The sequence below is a fragment of the Argentina silus genome (genome assembly GCF_951799395.1).
Source record: "Argentina silus genome assembly, chromosome: 14".
Classification (NCBI taxonomy): domain Eukaryota; kingdom Metazoa; phylum Chordata; class Actinopteri; order Argentiniformes; family Argentinidae; genus Argentina; species Argentina silus.
In genome coordinates, this window is record NC_139668.1 from 3,913,785 (window position 1) to 3,931,327 (window position 17,543).

General features: G+C 41.0%; 1 protein-coding gene across 1 annotated transcript; it reads left to right on the forward strand.

Moving 5' to 3' along the window:
• Positions 1–811: 811 nt before the first annotated feature.
• On the forward strand, positions 812–17,087 carry LOC310815091 (CUB domain-containing protein 1-like). The gene is made up of 11 exons (XM_083684714.1): positions 812–1,003; positions 7,769–7,993; positions 8,274–8,627; positions 10,814–11,029; positions 11,317–11,673; positions 12,541–12,894; positions 13,203–13,400; positions 13,688–14,050; positions 14,341–14,697; positions 15,011–15,098; positions 15,349–17,087. The coding sequence occupies exons 1-11, from the start codon at positions 934–936 to the stop codon at positions 15,860–15,862; spliced, it is 3,096 nt and encodes a 1,031-aa protein (XP_083540840.1). The 5' UTR covers positions 812–933; the 3' UTR covers positions 15,863–17,087.
• Positions 17,088–17,543: the final 456 nt, after the last annotated feature.

Below are 17,543 nucleotides of genomic sequence, written 5' to 3' on the forward strand. Positions count from 1 at the left end.
ACACACGCATGGCTTTGCTCATAGTAAGTGGAGTCAACTTCAGCTGTCACCTGCTTTTTGCAGGATTTATAGTTTGGTTGTCCTTCTCGTTCGTAGTAGGACTGTGTGTGAACTTGACAGGATTAAGCACTATAAAGAGCACTGCAACTGAATTTAGGTGTAGTGTGTAGTGTGTACAGGTGTTGCCTCAGATGTTCTCTTGTCAGATAGTGTTCCCGATCTGACAGAAAGTGTGTTTTTAAGTGTAATCTAATGAAAATTATTTAAAAATAACAATGATAGTGGTTTACACTTATGACACAAAGCAGTTTCATGATGACTCATTATAGATATTGATGATACCATAAATATGATGTTATATTGTTAAACTTTTGCGATTATGATTAATTACTTCTTCAGTAATGATTGTCAACCATGTTATACCATTGTTCATCACATTTCTGTAAATATTGTAACAGTGATTTTGATATTTCCATGCATTTAAAATCGGCTGTATGAATATATAATTATGTATTCAAAATATGCATATTTTTCATTTATTCACCTGTAAGACGTTGCTGGATGAAAAATGCCGAAATGCATGAAAACAATGGTGACATGTAATTAAGACATCATCGATTAAGTTTTTTGCCTTAGATACCTCTTCAAGCCACAAATCATAGAGGGGGAACAATATCTAACAAGAGAACGCGTGACACGACACCGGCGCAGGAGCGCAAACGGTTCTAAGGTTCAACCGTCAAGTTTCGACAGGTAACCCGGTACACGCCCATAGCGTGAACAGGTACGGTTTTAATCAGGAAGTCGCTGTTGTCACCGCCATCGAAAATGTTATAACGTGGGATTTAACAAAATGCAAACGCCGTGGGTGTGAGACCGAAACGGCAAAGTAGGCTAATCGAGAAATAGACAGTTTGTGTTTAATCAGGGGACATGCGGCTCAACACAGATGACTCTCCACTGTTCTTCGGAATTCTTGTTTTGTTGCTCTTCAATCTGTCAGGTGAGAAAAAGTAGACATCAGCAATTCGTTTTCAATGATTAATTCTCTTGAATCGTTCTGTTTTCTATTTTCACAAACGTGCAAAAATAGCTTGGTGTTAGCTCAAACATTCTCTGGGAGTTTGCTGTATTCATTTGAGATATGATATTGGGAAAACATTGCATAACATAATCATATTGTGCCGGGCTGCCCCATTTCAAATATGAATGGGTAGGCCTAATGTCGCCTACTGTAGGACTACTCATGATATTTTGCTTCTTGTAAGAAAAACGGTTGAGGGGAGGAAAGGTGGACTGAAAACAAACTACTCGAGTCACAGAAACTGAGAACCAGTTAGGGCTGAAATATGATGTTGACTTGTGAATACAATGCGATGTTGAGAGTCTAAACAAATACATGTTTTACCCACAGTTGAATTGTGCCTCTTTGAAAATGCTAAAAACAATGTTTATAGCATTTTCGGAGGCACAAAGGATTAAAGTCAGACTGAAATGGGAATCACTGAATGACGCTCATAGTAGTAGTAATAATAATAATAATGATAATAATAATAATGACGTTAATGCTTCGAAGGGCGCTATTGTAGATAGCTGTGTCTTCTGACATCACAAATTCCAAGAGTGTAAACAAAGTTGTGTGCTCAGCTGTGACGGCATTTCAGCAGCTAATCATCATGAGCTTCATGTTTGCCATAGGGAGGTGTTTAACTATTAAGCCATAGCTTTTGTACAAACCACAATTGTCTGTACGATTATAACATAGCTCCTGATGTTCGCTATTTTCAAGTGGGTCCTCCTTTCACTCAAACAGTTGAATGACGACTATTATCAAATGCCAAAGTATAGGCCTACATCCTAAATTCTGTGTTCTCATTGGCAATCGGTGTTTGCGACACACCTTTTCACCTTAAGAGGCCATTCTGCTCTGAGAACATGCAGTACTCTACAACAAGGCTTTTTACAGTGTTCCATGTGATGTAAACGCTGTCATATTGTTCTGTGTTGGCTTCAAGTCTCTGCAAGTTTTGCTGATTTTAAGAATTCCCGTCAGGTTCTTGTAGGTGTAGTGCAGGGTCCTTTTACTCAGAGAGAACTACCTGTGGAGACTATCTAACATCCTCTTTTTACCTTAACACTATAACCACTGGATGACCTGAACTTTGTAAAAGGCTGCCTGATAACTGTTGTATTGTTATTCATTCTCAAATTGATGTATGTGATAATGACAGGTTTAAGGGTTGTGTTACTCATATGGTTTGAGAGCACACTTGCTCTTCAGAAACCCTTGTGATCCCATAGACAATAACAATGGCTCATTTGTGTGGGTACTAGTAGAGTACAGTCAATGTTGTGTTTGACTACATTATTAATATTAAATTATTAAAGACTACATTATTCATATTAAATTGTTGATGTGTTCTAATGTAAACCAAAATATGTTCTGCTGTGGTAAGTTTGGGCATAGTTCAGACATCTGACACCAGTCTTGATATGATACAGTCTACTTCCTGTGGAATTAGAATTAGGGTTGGGTAATAGGCAAGTTTATTTATATAGCACATTTCATCCACAGAGGCAGTTCAAAGTGCATAAAAGACATAAAAAAAGAATAAAAGTCACTTTTGACTCATTTTAGAGTCAGAGTGCAATTATTTGCAGCAATTTAGTTTCAATTAAAGGCAATGGCGAACATAAAGGTTTTTAGCCCATTTTTGAAAGTAGCCAGAGTTGGGGCTGATCTAAGATCTTCTGGAAGTTTATTCCAGCTATGTGTAGCATAATAACTGAATGCTGCTTCACCATGTTTTGTTTTAATCCTAGGAACCTAGGAAGTTAGTAGACCGGTCCCTGATGACCTAAGAAGTCTAGAGGGTTCATAGTGTGGAAGCAAGTCAGAGATGTATTTTGGCCCTAAACCATTAAGTGATTTATAGACAAGTAATCGTATTTTGAAGTCAATTCTATAACATACTGGTAGCCAATGCAGACTGGTGTAATATATTCAGCTTTCTTAGTCCTTGTTAGAACTCGAGCAGCAGCATTCTGAATGAGCTGTAGCTGCCTCAGAGCTTTTTTGGGAAGGCCTGAGAAAAGACTGGAAATGAAAGCGTGAATTAGTTTTTCTAGGTCTTGTTTGGACATGTATCCTCTAATTCTTGCTATATTTTTAAGATGATATTAGGCCGATTTTCTTATAGACTTGATGTGGGTGTTAAAATTTAGATCTGAGTCAATAATAATACCCAGATTTTTGACTTGGTTTTTAGACTTCAAAGAAAGGGAATCAAGATGAGCACCAACTTTCAGCCTTTATACTCAATACTATACTCAAACTATTTGCAGTAAATCAGTCGCCAAGCCGCTGTAAACATTTTTAAGGATGCTTGTTAGCAGGGTGTCAAGGCAGCATGATGGCTTAAGATGTTGTACAGTTTCCTCAAGAGTTTTGTAGTCAATGGCACTAAACTGGGTCATGTTCAGGTTACTTTTATGTGAATGTAGTGGTGACACATTTTTGTTTAATGTGGAACTACTGATAGTTTGTCTAATTTTGAATTTTATCCCTAAAGAAAGAAGCAAACTCATTGCATTTATCGATGGATAGGAGTTCAGGGGCTATTTGTACTGGGGGGTTAGTCAGCCTATCAACAGTCACAAATATAGTGTGTGCATTATTAATGTTTTTGTTGATGATGTCAGAGAAGAAAGATTGTCTAGCGCTTTTCAATCCCAGATTGTAGGAATGAAGTCTCTCTTTATAGATGTCATAATGAATGTGGAGCTTAGTTTTTCACCATTTACGCTTTCCAGCACATTTCAAGGAAAATGCAAAGATGATCAGACAGAGCAACATCAATAGCCTTAATGGTGACTTAAAACCCCTTGTGATCAATAAATCTAAGGTATGGCCTCGGTTATGGGTGGGCCTGGATACATGAGACAGTCCAAAGGTGTCAAGTAAGTCATTAAGCTCATTAAGTTCTTTGGCATTATCGTTGGTGTTGTCAATATGAATGTTAAAATCTCCTGATATAGATAGACAGTCATATTCCATGGAAATGATGGAAAGTATTTCAGCAAGTTCATCAAAGAAACTACTAGAATATTTTGGCGGTCTGTATATAATCAGGAGTAAAACACAAGGAGAGCATTTCAGTACAGCAGCAAGATATTCAAATGATGAGAAGTCTCCAAAAGATACTTGCCTGCATTGAAACACGTCTGAAAAGATAACAGCTACTCCTCCCCCTTTCTTATCAACTCTGGGGGCATCAATGAAGTTACAATTTGGAGGTGCTGATTCAGTGAGAACATTCAGCCAAGTTTCAGTAAGGAACATAACATCTAATTTATGACTAATAATCAGGTAACTAGTTTTAGTGACAGGGTGTAGGGGCACCATGGGCTGTTGGGGAACAGCTATTAGGTTTGATGTACTTACAGAGCATGTTGAGTACTGATTGTTTAGTCTAGTAATAATCAAAACAGGAATGACAGAGTTTACACTTAGAACAGTTTGATGGCCACTCTTTGTGATGACACTCCCTTGTCTTGACCGTTCTTGACAGTGATGGGGGTAGAGGTTGAGTTCTGACTACTGAGGGAGGTGGGGGGGGGGAGAAGATGGAGGAGGTTTTGTGGGTTGTAGCTGGGTGCTGGCTAGGACTGATGGGGGAGGAAGTCGAGGGGGTATAGGGGGTGGTAGCTAAGGGCTGCCTAGGATGGAGTGGGGGAAGGATTGGGGTGTTAGTTCACCAGTTTGTTCATCCCGTCTGTAAATGCCAGAAAAGATGGAGGGGGAAAGGGGGGTGGATGATCTGGAGGATTTGGGCAGTGCATGGGCTGCAGACGCTGAGAGGGAGGCAGAAACCTCCTTCAATTGCCGTTGGTGCAAGAGGCAATCCCCCAAAAATTCAAATACTTCATGGGCTGTTAGGCTTGAATCACCGATTATCACGTCAGGGGATGTTGGGGCGGCATCTGATTGCTGTTGGTGAGAGTGGGAGGGAGAGACCTCCTTTGCAAGGTTGTCGTCCTCGGGTGGGGATCTGGAAGATTGGGGCAGTGAATCTGGGTGTGGGGGAATAGGAGAGGCCTCTTTTGCAAGGTCGTCATCCTGGGGTGGGGCACAGACTTTTGTGTCATGGGTTGCTGGGCTGGAGTCCGACAGTGGGGGGGAGAACACTTTGTATGACACCCTTCATGGTTAAAAGTCACTCTATTAATGTTCTAGAAATGCTGTAGTAGAGTGGTAGTAAAAATCTTGTTTAACTTTGGAGTATTATTAGTGTACAGTCCATTATGTGTCCCCTATGCAATAAAGCAGTCTTTCATCAGGATAATTGGGATTTGAGAAGAATTACAAACCCATAAACACAAATAATACATTGAGAGGATTACATTTAAGTTAATTAAGTTTAATTCCAGATATAGTTACATATCATTTGTGGTTCCTTTATTCATATTCACTATTTCTGCTTAAACAAGTTTAATGTGTGGCTTTATTTTGAAGAAATCCTCATTTACATACACCCGAGGTAGGGGGGTGGAGTTCCACTATTATTGTTCACAGAACACATATCTCAGCCACAGGGGAATAATATTAGAGTGGAGGCCTTTCTCTGCTGCAGCCCCCACTCTTTGTAACACTCTCCCAAACCACATACAAAAATCCAGCGTGCTCTCTTCCTCAAAACCCACCTTTTTAATTTTTGGGGATTTCTCCCAGGAAAATGGGGTCTTTTTTTTTTCAACAAAATGTTGATTTTATCATGTCCCTCCCTGGCAGCTCTAATGTAGCCTACAGAAATTGTCAGTGCGTTACAGAACTGATGGCTTTTACAAAACGATGTGCTTACCAAACTTAGTGTAACAGTTATACTGTAATTGCATGACTGACACATGTTGTGGAGTAAATTGTTTTAATTACTCTTCTTCTCTGGTTTCTTGAACTTGTCCTATCCATTATCTCCATTATTACAGTATTGTTCTCAATTCAGTCCTGTCCTTATGTGGATGATGACGTGTTAGGCTATTAGTTTTAATGGTCCATTATCAGGAGGAGAGGCAGATTTGCACTTCGGGGAAACTAAGGAGATGTGAACTGAAACAGTTCTTGGCGGTAAAAATGCTTCCAGATTTTATACTATTTGTGATTTTGAAATTCGAAATAAAATGTAAAAAGCCCTAACCCTAACCAGTCAAAGTTAATGCCTAATACTGACTAACCGCAACGCAAGTCGTAATCCACTTAACCTTTACGCAACGTATCTTACGTCAAAACAGGTGGTCAAACACTGGTATAGCCAGATAATAAGATCCACCAGGCCGTAATTTCTTGGTCTGCAGAAACGATCCCCCAGAATGTAATAATTTGGAGACTATGTTGAATGGTACAATCTATGGGTCTTTAACAAGTTCCAGCCAACCTTTTGGTAAATGATGCAATGATGAGTATTAAAACTATCACCTGTGACAAAGTGAAGGGAGCTTTGATAAATGGCATCCGAGGGCTTAAGAGTGGTGGCTGCTGCATTTTGTTAGATTATCACCATAATCAAGCACTGACATGAAGGTTGATTGTATAATCTGCTTTCTGCTGTTGAGGGAAAGGCAAGATCTATTCCTATAAAAGAAGCCCACCTTAAATCGTAGCTTTTTAACAAGCTCCTCTGTATGTTTTCTAAACGTCAACTCTTTGTCTAAACAAATGTGCAGGTATTTTAAACGGACACACACACACTCAATGTGGGCACCACCCAAGGTACATATGCATAAATCATCAGATACATTTTTCTGTGATTTGGAAAATAACATATACTTGGTTTTTCAGCGTTAAGTACCAATTTCAGTTCAACAAATGCTTTCTGTCGGACAATAAATGCAGACTGTCACTCAGAACGAGCCTGGTCACTCATGGGAGCAATAGCATATACAACAGTGTCATGCCTTTGTTATGTCCAGTAAACCTGATTTAACACCATCAGTAAATACGCACTGCAGTGTGTCCATGAAACCTGATCCAGACATATTTCAGACAACCTCTGAATGAGTAGGAAATGGTTTACCGTATCAAATGCCTTGGAGAGATCTATAAATGAGGCAGCACAATGTTTTTTCTGATCTAGGCAATTTAACGTCATCTAAGACAAGCGTAGCAGCTGAGACTGTGTTATGTCCAGGTGTTAAGTCAGATTGGTGCACATTTAGAATAGAATGAAAAGATAAAAAGGTTATTAGCTGGGAGTTGATCGGGGACTCTTAATACTTCGGAAAGGCAAGATAGCTTGGATATTGGACAGTAGTTATCTAGGTCGGAGGGGTCACCACCTTTATGGAGGGGGAGCACATGGGCTGCCTTCCAAACCTTGTGGATCGCACCCCACATAAATCAGATTAAGAATGTGTGTCAATGGCTCTGCATCAATGACTCTGCTTATGGTATGGCACCCAACCCTACTCTATTCATATGTTCCTGTAAAAGAATATGCAGCCTGATGTTCTGTCAGGATATGTGTCAATAAATAGTATCTCAAGTTCAAACATGCAAGTCAGTTCTAGCCTGCTCTTTGGCTTATCCAAATGATTGGAGAGAATGTTTTAGCATGCTTTGTCTCATCATGTTATTTGTTATACCCTCTACTGAAATTTAACCAGTCCAAAGCTTCAAAATGCACAGCTTTGCTCCTCTGTGCAATGAGTTAGTATTTGAATATTGGACTAGCTTTTTTTTCACCTTGATGACCTTTTTCTGATGTTCCCTCAGAATGTAAGCGCATGACTATCAGCCCTGACAGAGAGGGTACAGTGACGGTGTCGACTGCCCTTCCCCTGGATCAGTGTGCCGTATGCACAGTCAGTGGTGAGAATGACACTCAGACAGCCTGTCATTCCTCTCTGACTCTGGTCCCCAGTGAGGAGGTCACTCTGCTCTTCAACTGCTCTGAATCGCTAAACAATGCCTTCATCGTCCAGATACACAGGAAAATTGGTGAGTCCAGAGATATAAGGAACCCTCTTCCTTCCTTGTTATGTTGCTTAGTAAGATGACTGTTAGTAAACCTCTGTTATTGACCCTCTGTTCAGAATGACCTTTTGAAACTGTTGGCTCAATTCAATCAAACTTGCATTGCAGTACAATCCTTTTCCATGCAGTCAAACACAATAGTAGAATGGTTCTTGATTGTTGAAATAGCAGGTCTGTCATAGGCAGATCTTTCCAGTTTTAAGAAGATCAATAAGAAGCTGTAATTTGTTTTTATTTCATCCAGAATGCACCAAGGACTCCTGCAGTCCTGCTACAGGTGCAGCTCAGCCATCGCTCTTCCCAGAGTTCAACACAACTCTCACCTGGGACCTGAGTGTGTCTGAGAACACTGTGATGGTTTTGGATTTCCCTGCTGGAATAAACAAGATAACTGAGTCGGATACATGTGAAGATGGCTACCACTACTCTGTGATTACAACCAGTACAGAAGGAGAGGTCCAAACTCAGACTTACTGCAGGAATGGACCTGTGGTTCACCTAGATCTGCTTAGCCAAGCTACTGTGTCTCTGCAAGTCCCTCAGGGTGGAGAGATAGACTCTTCTGTGTTCACGGTTTCTGCCAAGCCAAAGGCCAAAAGTAAGCCCGCTCAAAGCCCCTATACCTGCAGTATACAATGTCAGGTGTGCAGGTACTTTCATTATTCACGTAAAAGCATGTCGGAGTCATGGCTTAGTGGTAATACTCCGGTCTGATAAGCACATATTGCCCGCATGGGATTGAATCCTGCCCCGTCACATTCCAGATTGTCTCTCCCCTCCCTCTCTCATTCCACTCTGTCCATATACAGTACATTGTCCATACACAAAATCTAAGTTCGTTTGATGTTTTTGACCTCTAAAGTGTTCTAATGATGAGATGAGTCCATGTCTTATACCATCTATTGTGCTGATCTACCTATAGTGCCCTGCGTAAATAATGGGACCATAAAGCATTTTCTCTTCTGTTGGCTCTACAATCCAGAAGTTTGGATTTTAAATCAAACAATGAAGTAAAGATTATCAGCTTTCATTTAATGGTATTTGTGTACATATTGGTTTCACCATTCAGAAATTACAACACTTTGTATGTATTCCCCCTATTTCAGGGTACCCAAAAGTGATGGGACAATTGGCTTGACAGGTGTTTCTGGTTCATCAGGTGTGTTCTGTCACATCATTTGTGCAGTCAAAAGAGAGCTGTCAATGTCTAGTATTCATTCTAGGCTTTGCGTCTACCTTTGGAGTCTTCTATTGGTGTTTTTCTTTTTTACATTTTAGCATTTCGAAATTACTAATAAACCGCCATCTTACCGCCAAGTAACTAGAATGTTGATATCCCCCAAGTACAAATCTGTCTCTTCTCACTGATGATGCCATCAAAACTCACATAAAAAAAAAACAACATTGTGCCAAACAAGGCAGAATAGCAATGAGGCAAGGTTTGTTTTATGCAGGCCCGGCCTGGAAGTGTCTCATTCATAGGCTACTATTTAGGGGGACATAGGGAGATAAGGGCACGGATACCCTGCTCCCAACTTCAGCCTGGGCCCACACCAACATTCTGTTTGTCATAAACCTACTGTAACGGTTGCACAATACTCAACGTCAAACCCAGCCTGTAGCCTATCAATTCTCAGAAATTCTCCCAAAACATTGTTGTTAAAGTATTGGAGCAGGACCAGGAGGAGGATACGTGTGGATGAGCAACCACGAGCGCATAGTCTGAGGGTACAGTAGTGTCCAATATTATCAACAAATACTAATACTAATTTATCTGGTATGTATTTACACATATTCCTTGTCATTATTTGGTGCTTGTTTACACTTGTTATCAAGTGTTATTGCCGCATCCATTTGTTCCCTGGTCAGCTGAAGTTCCGTTAAAAAAGTAAAAAAATAAGACATGGGACATTCGTTGCATCATTGCTAAAATGTATTGTCTCTCCCACAACGCTGTAGCATTTTTGCTTTTGTTTTATGCGCGGCCTGGCCTGGAAGTGTCTCACTAATAGGCTACTAAGAGGACATAGGAAGAGAAGTACAAATGCACTTCTTGCAACTACAGTCTGACCCCACACCAAAATTATGTTTATGATAAACATACTGTAATGCACGCACAATACTCAACCCAAAATTGACCCGCCCCAAGCATATAAATTCTCAGAAATACGTTTTATATTGGATATTAAGTTTTAATATTGGATATTTGGATTTAATATTGGATATTCAGTTTTAATATTGGATATTTGGTTTTCTCTCTTCAATAGCTCTTAAACCCAGTGTGTCCATGGAAATTAGCTATTCTGAGTCAGGGGGGATAGAGAAATATCAACAGCTTTTTAATTTTTATTTATATGGTTTCGGATGTCATTGTTCAATAGCTCTTAAACCCAGCATGACATGTCTGACAATTATATATTCTTAATCGGGGCGGATGGAGAAAAATCAATGCCACAAGTATCATCAAATAGAAGCTGAGAATCTTTACTTTAACCTCATAGTAATTGTTTGATTTCAAATGTAAACTTTTGTGGTGTGGAGCCGAAAGAAGAAAAAATGCTTCACTGTCTCATTACTTACGCAGGACACTGTATATGCCTATATCCCAAGTAAACACAATTCCTGATTGTAATTGGTGAAGTGATCATTTAATATCCTCAAGGTGTAACCACAACGCCAAATGGGATGTTCAGTTTGTCAAAAAGTTGCTGCAGTATATGAGAGATTTTTTTTTGCAAAATTGGAAAGCCCTTAAGTGACTTACTTGTTTCTGGTCTTCTGCAGAGGGCCGAATGATGTCTGTGACCCCTGACCGAAACACCATTGTCATCATCAGCAAGGAGACCAAAGAGTCCGAATGCACTGTGTGTGCGGGTGAGGAGCCCAATCCCACCTGCAACCCCGATAGACTTGTTCTGAGAGATGCTCGCAACACCTCAGTGGAGTTCAGCTGCTCACAGCCACAAGATGTCTTCATTGTAGAGATCAACAGGGAGATTGGTAAGAGAGGCCTTTGTGAACCAAGTTTCACCGCACTTTCACTCATCTGATTCTATTGTCAAGCCTGACATGATCAACATGAGACTGTAAATAAAGATGTCTCCATGCAAAATTATAAGGATAATAATGTGTTCAAAATGTACCTGCATGATGTTGTAAATTATTGTTGTCTTTACCTGTACAGATTCAGCTGTGTAAACGGGTTCATAGATGTTTTTTTCTGTTGTCTCAATCTGGTATGAAGTAAACTGTAGGCTTCACCAATGCAATGTATTTTCCTCCTTCAGATTGCACAGAGATGACCTGCAGTGGTGACACTGTGCAAGCTGAGTCCTCCCTATTCCCAGACTTCAACAGGACCTTTACATGGGACCTGAAGGCTCCAGTCACCCGGGCATTCCAGCTGGACTTCCCCAAAGCAGGGATGAGACAGATCTCTAACTCTGAATCCTGTCTGGATGAACACACATACACCATTGTAATCTATCGGCGCACTGGGCCTGTTACCATTGGTACCTACTGCCGAAATGGCCCTATCACCATGATCCAGGTTCTGTACAAGGGTCGCATGTCTATAAAGGTCCCTGGGGACAGAAATCTGGAACCAATAGACTTCAAGGTCACAGTTGGGCCAGACACCAACGGTAAGTTTCCAGTAACGGTGGAGGTTCACTGTTTGCTGCTCCCAGTAGTGATCTTTCTTGCAATGATTTAGAAAAATGATATGAAGGGCTGTTCACATCTTACTGATCAGTGGCGGCTGGAGCCGTTCAAGATTAGGGAGGACGATTCTTTGTTTATGACTAGGCCTTATTTCTATTACAGAATACTGGATGACTGCATTCATATTCCATTCACCCAGCTCAATGTAACATTGATAGGTTTAGGCTGTGGCACACCTAGCCCAGGCATGATACTAGAATTTGCCCATCCTATACCCGTCATGAGGTTGCTACAACCTAGCCTGCAGAAAGAGCTACCAGTGAGGCAGTGAACTAGCCTATGATTTTGATTAGATGGTCAGGACGTGAGGAGCCATATTTGGTCTGAGAACCATTATCAGAAGATGCTCATTTTACAGCAAAAATCTAAATTCAAAAAGTAAAACATAAAGAATGGGGCTTAACGGAGCAGCAAGGAGAGTCTCGAAAATCAGTCTCCTCTATACCCTTTTAGCCTGCAGTTACCATGTTCAGCCATTTAGGACCACTGTTGAAACCACTTCTATCTGGGCCGATTTTGTTTGTTTGTGTGAGCTGTTTTGTGCAGCAGAATCGAGCAGATTTACAGTTTTTGTACAAAAGTTTTTATTTGTATTTTATTTTATTTCATCAAAATTCAAAGGAGAACAATCCTACTCTTCCTCAATGGACCACCCTCCATTGTTAAAGATTGCACCTTTAAAGGACACAGAGTTTCTTATTCTATATTCTTACTCTATAGCCCTCCTTTGCAGGCATTAGTCATGCAATTATACTCTCACTTACAGTATTTTACCACTCTCTCTCCAGTGCTGGTTGTCTTTAAAGTTGATCTACCCCGAGGGTTGTCGGATACAGACTTCATCTCAGCCAACACATTTCCAGACGAGCAGCAGATGAGGTGGGACTTCACAGTGCCTGGTATGCATAACTACACGGTGCGCTTCCTGGATTACACGGAGCCAAGCTGCCTGAACAAGGAAGTGACCGTTGAGTACCAGAGGGAGGGCAAGAAGGTCCCCACCAAAATGACTCTGATGGACCCCCAGCCAGTGCACTTGCAGGGCAGCTTCAACATGTCTCTGCGGAACTGTGAGACAAACAAGACAGAGAGTGGGCTTTCACTGAACTTCAGAGTCTCTGTGATGAGAAGTGGCCACCCAGGTAGGATGGCAATATTTTTGCCACAGACACCTGTGTGTTACTGACTGTTTCCATCTTTAAGTGACATGATTTGCATTATAAAGAGAGACAATATTCAGAGATGTATCTTTATTGTTTTTATGTTATTCCACATTATATAAGAAGCCAACCTAAAATACTATAGATTATGTCCAATATAAACATTTTAAAGATTCATACCTGAGGCCTAAATATGCCATTTTGAATTATCCATCACCTGTCAACAGAACACTGTCCGAACATGATAGTTCAACCCTGACAATGCTTGTGCTAATTTTTTTTCTGGTCAGTTCTATGCAATGTGCATCTAAAAGAAAAGGAAGGGCTAGTCCTCCACATTGAGAAGCGGGGCTCTGATCCCTACTGTGAGATGAAGATGGACTCTGTAGTGAAGGAGAAGATCACAGTGGTCTCTGGGACAAAAGCCAGCCTTTCTTTTCTGGACTGTCCCAGTGAAGACCTACATCTGACTGCCAGCAAAACTATCGGTAACATCACACATTTTTCATTGCACATAAATCATAGAGGACAATACACATTTCTATTGCATAATAGTTACTCCGGCAAATGTTGTTGATGTCCTTCTTCTTTAATCACTTTAATTTTGATGTGCCACAAAGCTTTTGTTCTCATTTTGTGCATCGGTATCATAAATATGGAGTCATCAAATTACACTAAATTTGTCACCTTACCTTGCTTTTAGTATAGATGTCTCGTCCAAACCCATTGTGTAAACCCAGTAGTAACCTTTTTGTCACCTGTGGATGTCTTGCAGCGTGCCAGAGTTTGGACTCGAGCTGTGTTAAAGGGGCTCTTCTCACAGTCCCCAAATTGGATGCCTGCCTCCCTACACCACTCCATAGTTTAACCTGGAACCTCCAAGTCCCAGAGCATGGCACAGTGGACCTGCTGTCTCCCACAGGACGTCTCAGGCAGTCCCTACCTGGCCAAGAGTGTAACAGCAGTGTCTCCCTGCATGTTGCTGAGAGTGACGGGTCCTCCATTGGCTACTTCTGCCCCAAAGGCCAAGTGCACAAAGTCCAGGTGCACTCTAATGTCACCGTCACTGCCACAGCCAAGAACCTTAGCCGGGAACGAGGGCCTTTCCTAAATGTCACCTTCAGTGAAGGAATCTCAGGTATGCTAGACGCTGTTCACTTTTGAGCAATGAGAAAAGTTGTCATGCATTCTTCTAATGAATCAGAATCTAAGGGACTAGGCCCTTGTTGTCTGAGCATATTCACAGAACGTATTCCTTATTTAACAAGAGGGCACTGAAAGACTGCAATATAAAGATTTGTATGTGTTCAATGTAAAAATTATACAATTCTGTCCTCTCTGACCGCTGTCTTCAATCATAATCATACTAGAAGGGATTATTGCTCATCATTTCATTGATGACTGGATCACTCTGCTTTTCCTTCTCAGAGAGCATCATATACACTGTCTACCCCAGAACGGGGACTCCAGCCCTCCTGGCCACCCCAAACTGGCCCAAAGGCATGAAGCCTTACTCCACTGTGTCCTGGATTGTCAGCCTGCCAGACCAGTACCAGGCCGATCTGCATTTCGCCAATGTCAGCCAGCCCAAGTGTGGCCAGAGGCACACAGGCATCAAGGTGCAGACACTGGGCTCCCTTGAGGAGATGCTGAGTCGTAGGGAGGACGAGGAGGCTGAGGACAAGCTGGTTGTTCCACAGAGCTTCTACCTCAATATGTCCAACTGTTTGCCTGAGGAGGACCACTTCAGCGTGCTCATCAAGATCACACTGCAGAAGAAGAGCAGTAAGCACAATTGTACACTGTTATTATAGTCTTAGGAACTGTATCATCTTTATGCTACAGTAGGATATCTGGACAATTCTAACGTTAGCCTCTCAAGGGATCCTGCACTTATAATAATGAAACTAGAAAGATAATACAACTAGAGAGATTTCTTGAATTGAACCAATGTCCTCCATGTCATGGTACCAAGATACTGTATTTAGTTCTTGTATCGTAGATACTTGGTGCTATCTTAATTATCATCAGTTCATTAGATTTTCTAATTTTATCTTCTCTTCTTATGATCATATTACGTTTGTGTTTCTCTTTATAGAGCTTCTCCTGAGCATAATCCTTGGGACAGTGGGAGCACTGCTGCTCCTCATGCTCATAGTACTGACAGTTGTCTGTCTGGTGATTAGGTGAGTATTGCTGGTTTACCAAAGTTGAGTTCTTTTTTTTTTTACAATGTCTGGTTGTAGTTAGTCTTTGTTGAAGTATTTTGTCTGTTTTATAGGTGTCATTGCTTACAAAACAGTCACAGACAATATCACAGATCAAACAAACTGGCTTTGATGATTCTGATCTGAATTCATTATGAGGGTCGGCAGTGGAGTAGTATGATGTCTGCTTGAATCCAAACCATTTGTATTTCTCTGTTTTGCTGAACAGGAAGAAGAAAAGAAAGATGAACAATTCGGCTTCCATCTACATTGGTAAAGGGAATATTTTCCTCACAGGCGATGGCAGTTTCCCAAAATCCCGGGCAAACAACGAGTCCCATGTCTATGATTCCATTGATGAGACAATGGTGTATGGCCACCTGTTACGCGATCCCAGCTATGTCAGCACCAATCAGGACCACTTCCAAGGACAGCCAATCGACACATACCAGACATTCACCGGGCCCATTGACGGAGTGCCTGTGATCACAGAGACAGCCCCAGAACCTGAGCCTGAAGTCGGGCCTGACAATGACATGTACAGAACCTTCCTGGACCCGTCAGAGAGCTTCCTCCCGCCGAGACCTCGCACGCCCATAGGCCGTAACGACAGCCTGGCCTTTGTGGACCGTAGGATGGTGGACAATGAGCTGTACACTTTCAAGAGTATCGAGGACACACAACCCATTCGCCTCTCAGCTGCAGACCTAGACCCACAGTGGGAGGAGTCAATGATATTGTGAGATGGATTGATGTTACTCATGTCACACAACCCCAAATCCTCTACTTAATAATATACACATTATTGAGGGAGGAATGTGCCTTTGCATCAGGGAGTCTGTGGACATTGATGTGTCTACTGCATAAGGCTGTTAGACATTTCTAAAGATTAGCACATGGTGTTGTTTTTCTGTTTATAGTACTGAGGGTGTACTACAAAGCGAGTTAGTGAGCTAACTCTGACCAAATTTAGCTCCAATTCAGGACAACCCATGAATTAACCCATGACTGTTCATCCTTTAGCCAGCTTAATTACTATAGCAACTTATACTGAAGCTCAAACCTGCTCTGGGCAGGCTAACTGCACATTATCCTGAATTGGTGCCTTGTGCCCAGAATCGTCCCCCCTCTCGCAAATAGTTGCGTAATTGCATTAAAAGCCATATGAGGTTTATTGTACAAAAGACAACTGATACACATTTATTCATCAAATATTATCACATGCTAAAATATCGTCAAAATGATCGCTGATACATGTACTGTAGTCTGACGGAGTAGGAGTAAAATAACATTAGAATGCATTTGATTGAAGTTTATTCAATAAAATGTTTCATGTGGCATGGTGAACGATGTGTTTTAACGGTTGATTCAAGCAAATTCATGGATTTCAGTGAAATCAGTGTTTGATTTGCCGAACATAGGTTATCGACTGAGAGGCAGCACTACTGAAGTCTGGCTTGAATTAGCGGCAGGTGTGTAATCAGGATTCGCGTTTGTGACATCGAGGAAGCCTGAACCTGACGATAACTCAAGCCTGATAACTTTGATAATCCTGAATATGTATACCTCCCTTCGTAGTACACCCCTCTGGCCTTCTTGATTTTCTTGAATATTACTTGATTTTATGTAGTTTTGTATTGCCCTACTGTGTGCTTGATATAATAGTTTTTTGATGGTGATTTTGATCACTTCCCCAAAGCCTGGATATGGGGAACTATTTGGAATGTTGCTATGAATGACCGGTGTGACATGCGTTTGGGAGCAGGGTTGTATTCTTTTTCAAGACATTTTGAGTGACCCTGCAGTTTTAGCCACTGTATTTTGTTTGCTTTGTTTATACTGTTAGTCTTGTGCCAAACGGTTGTCTTTACACATTCCTGTATTTTTGCCTTTGCCCGTTTTTTAAATAAATTAATTAGAAATCATAACTAATTGGTTTGTGAAAATTGTGCATACTATGGATGGACTGGAGGCCTTTTGATTTGTTTGTTTGAATAACTGTCATGTATTATTTGAATAATAAGTCATTCTGTATTTTGCCTGTTGGTTCTAAGTTGTGACAACAAGACTCTGACACTTCCGTGGTGCGAGTACAGACACGTGTGACATTTTTTTGTTATTTGGTCTAAACCGGTATTCGAGCTAATGAGCTTAATAATTATTTTAGATCAAATGGCCCCTGTGGTCCGAGAGGGGGCGCCCCAACTTTACCGTTCTCTCGCGATCAATATGCTTTGGATCAATCTGTTCATACATTTCTCAAATCATTACCATTTGAGTCAACTTCGAATGCAGTACTTGAGTTTTTCACATTACCTAACTTCTATACTTTTAGACTACGTGTAGAATAAAATTAGATGTAGTTGGCTAGGTGGGATTGACAATCAATTGGTTAATGATGAAATAACATGAACTATCGTGGCC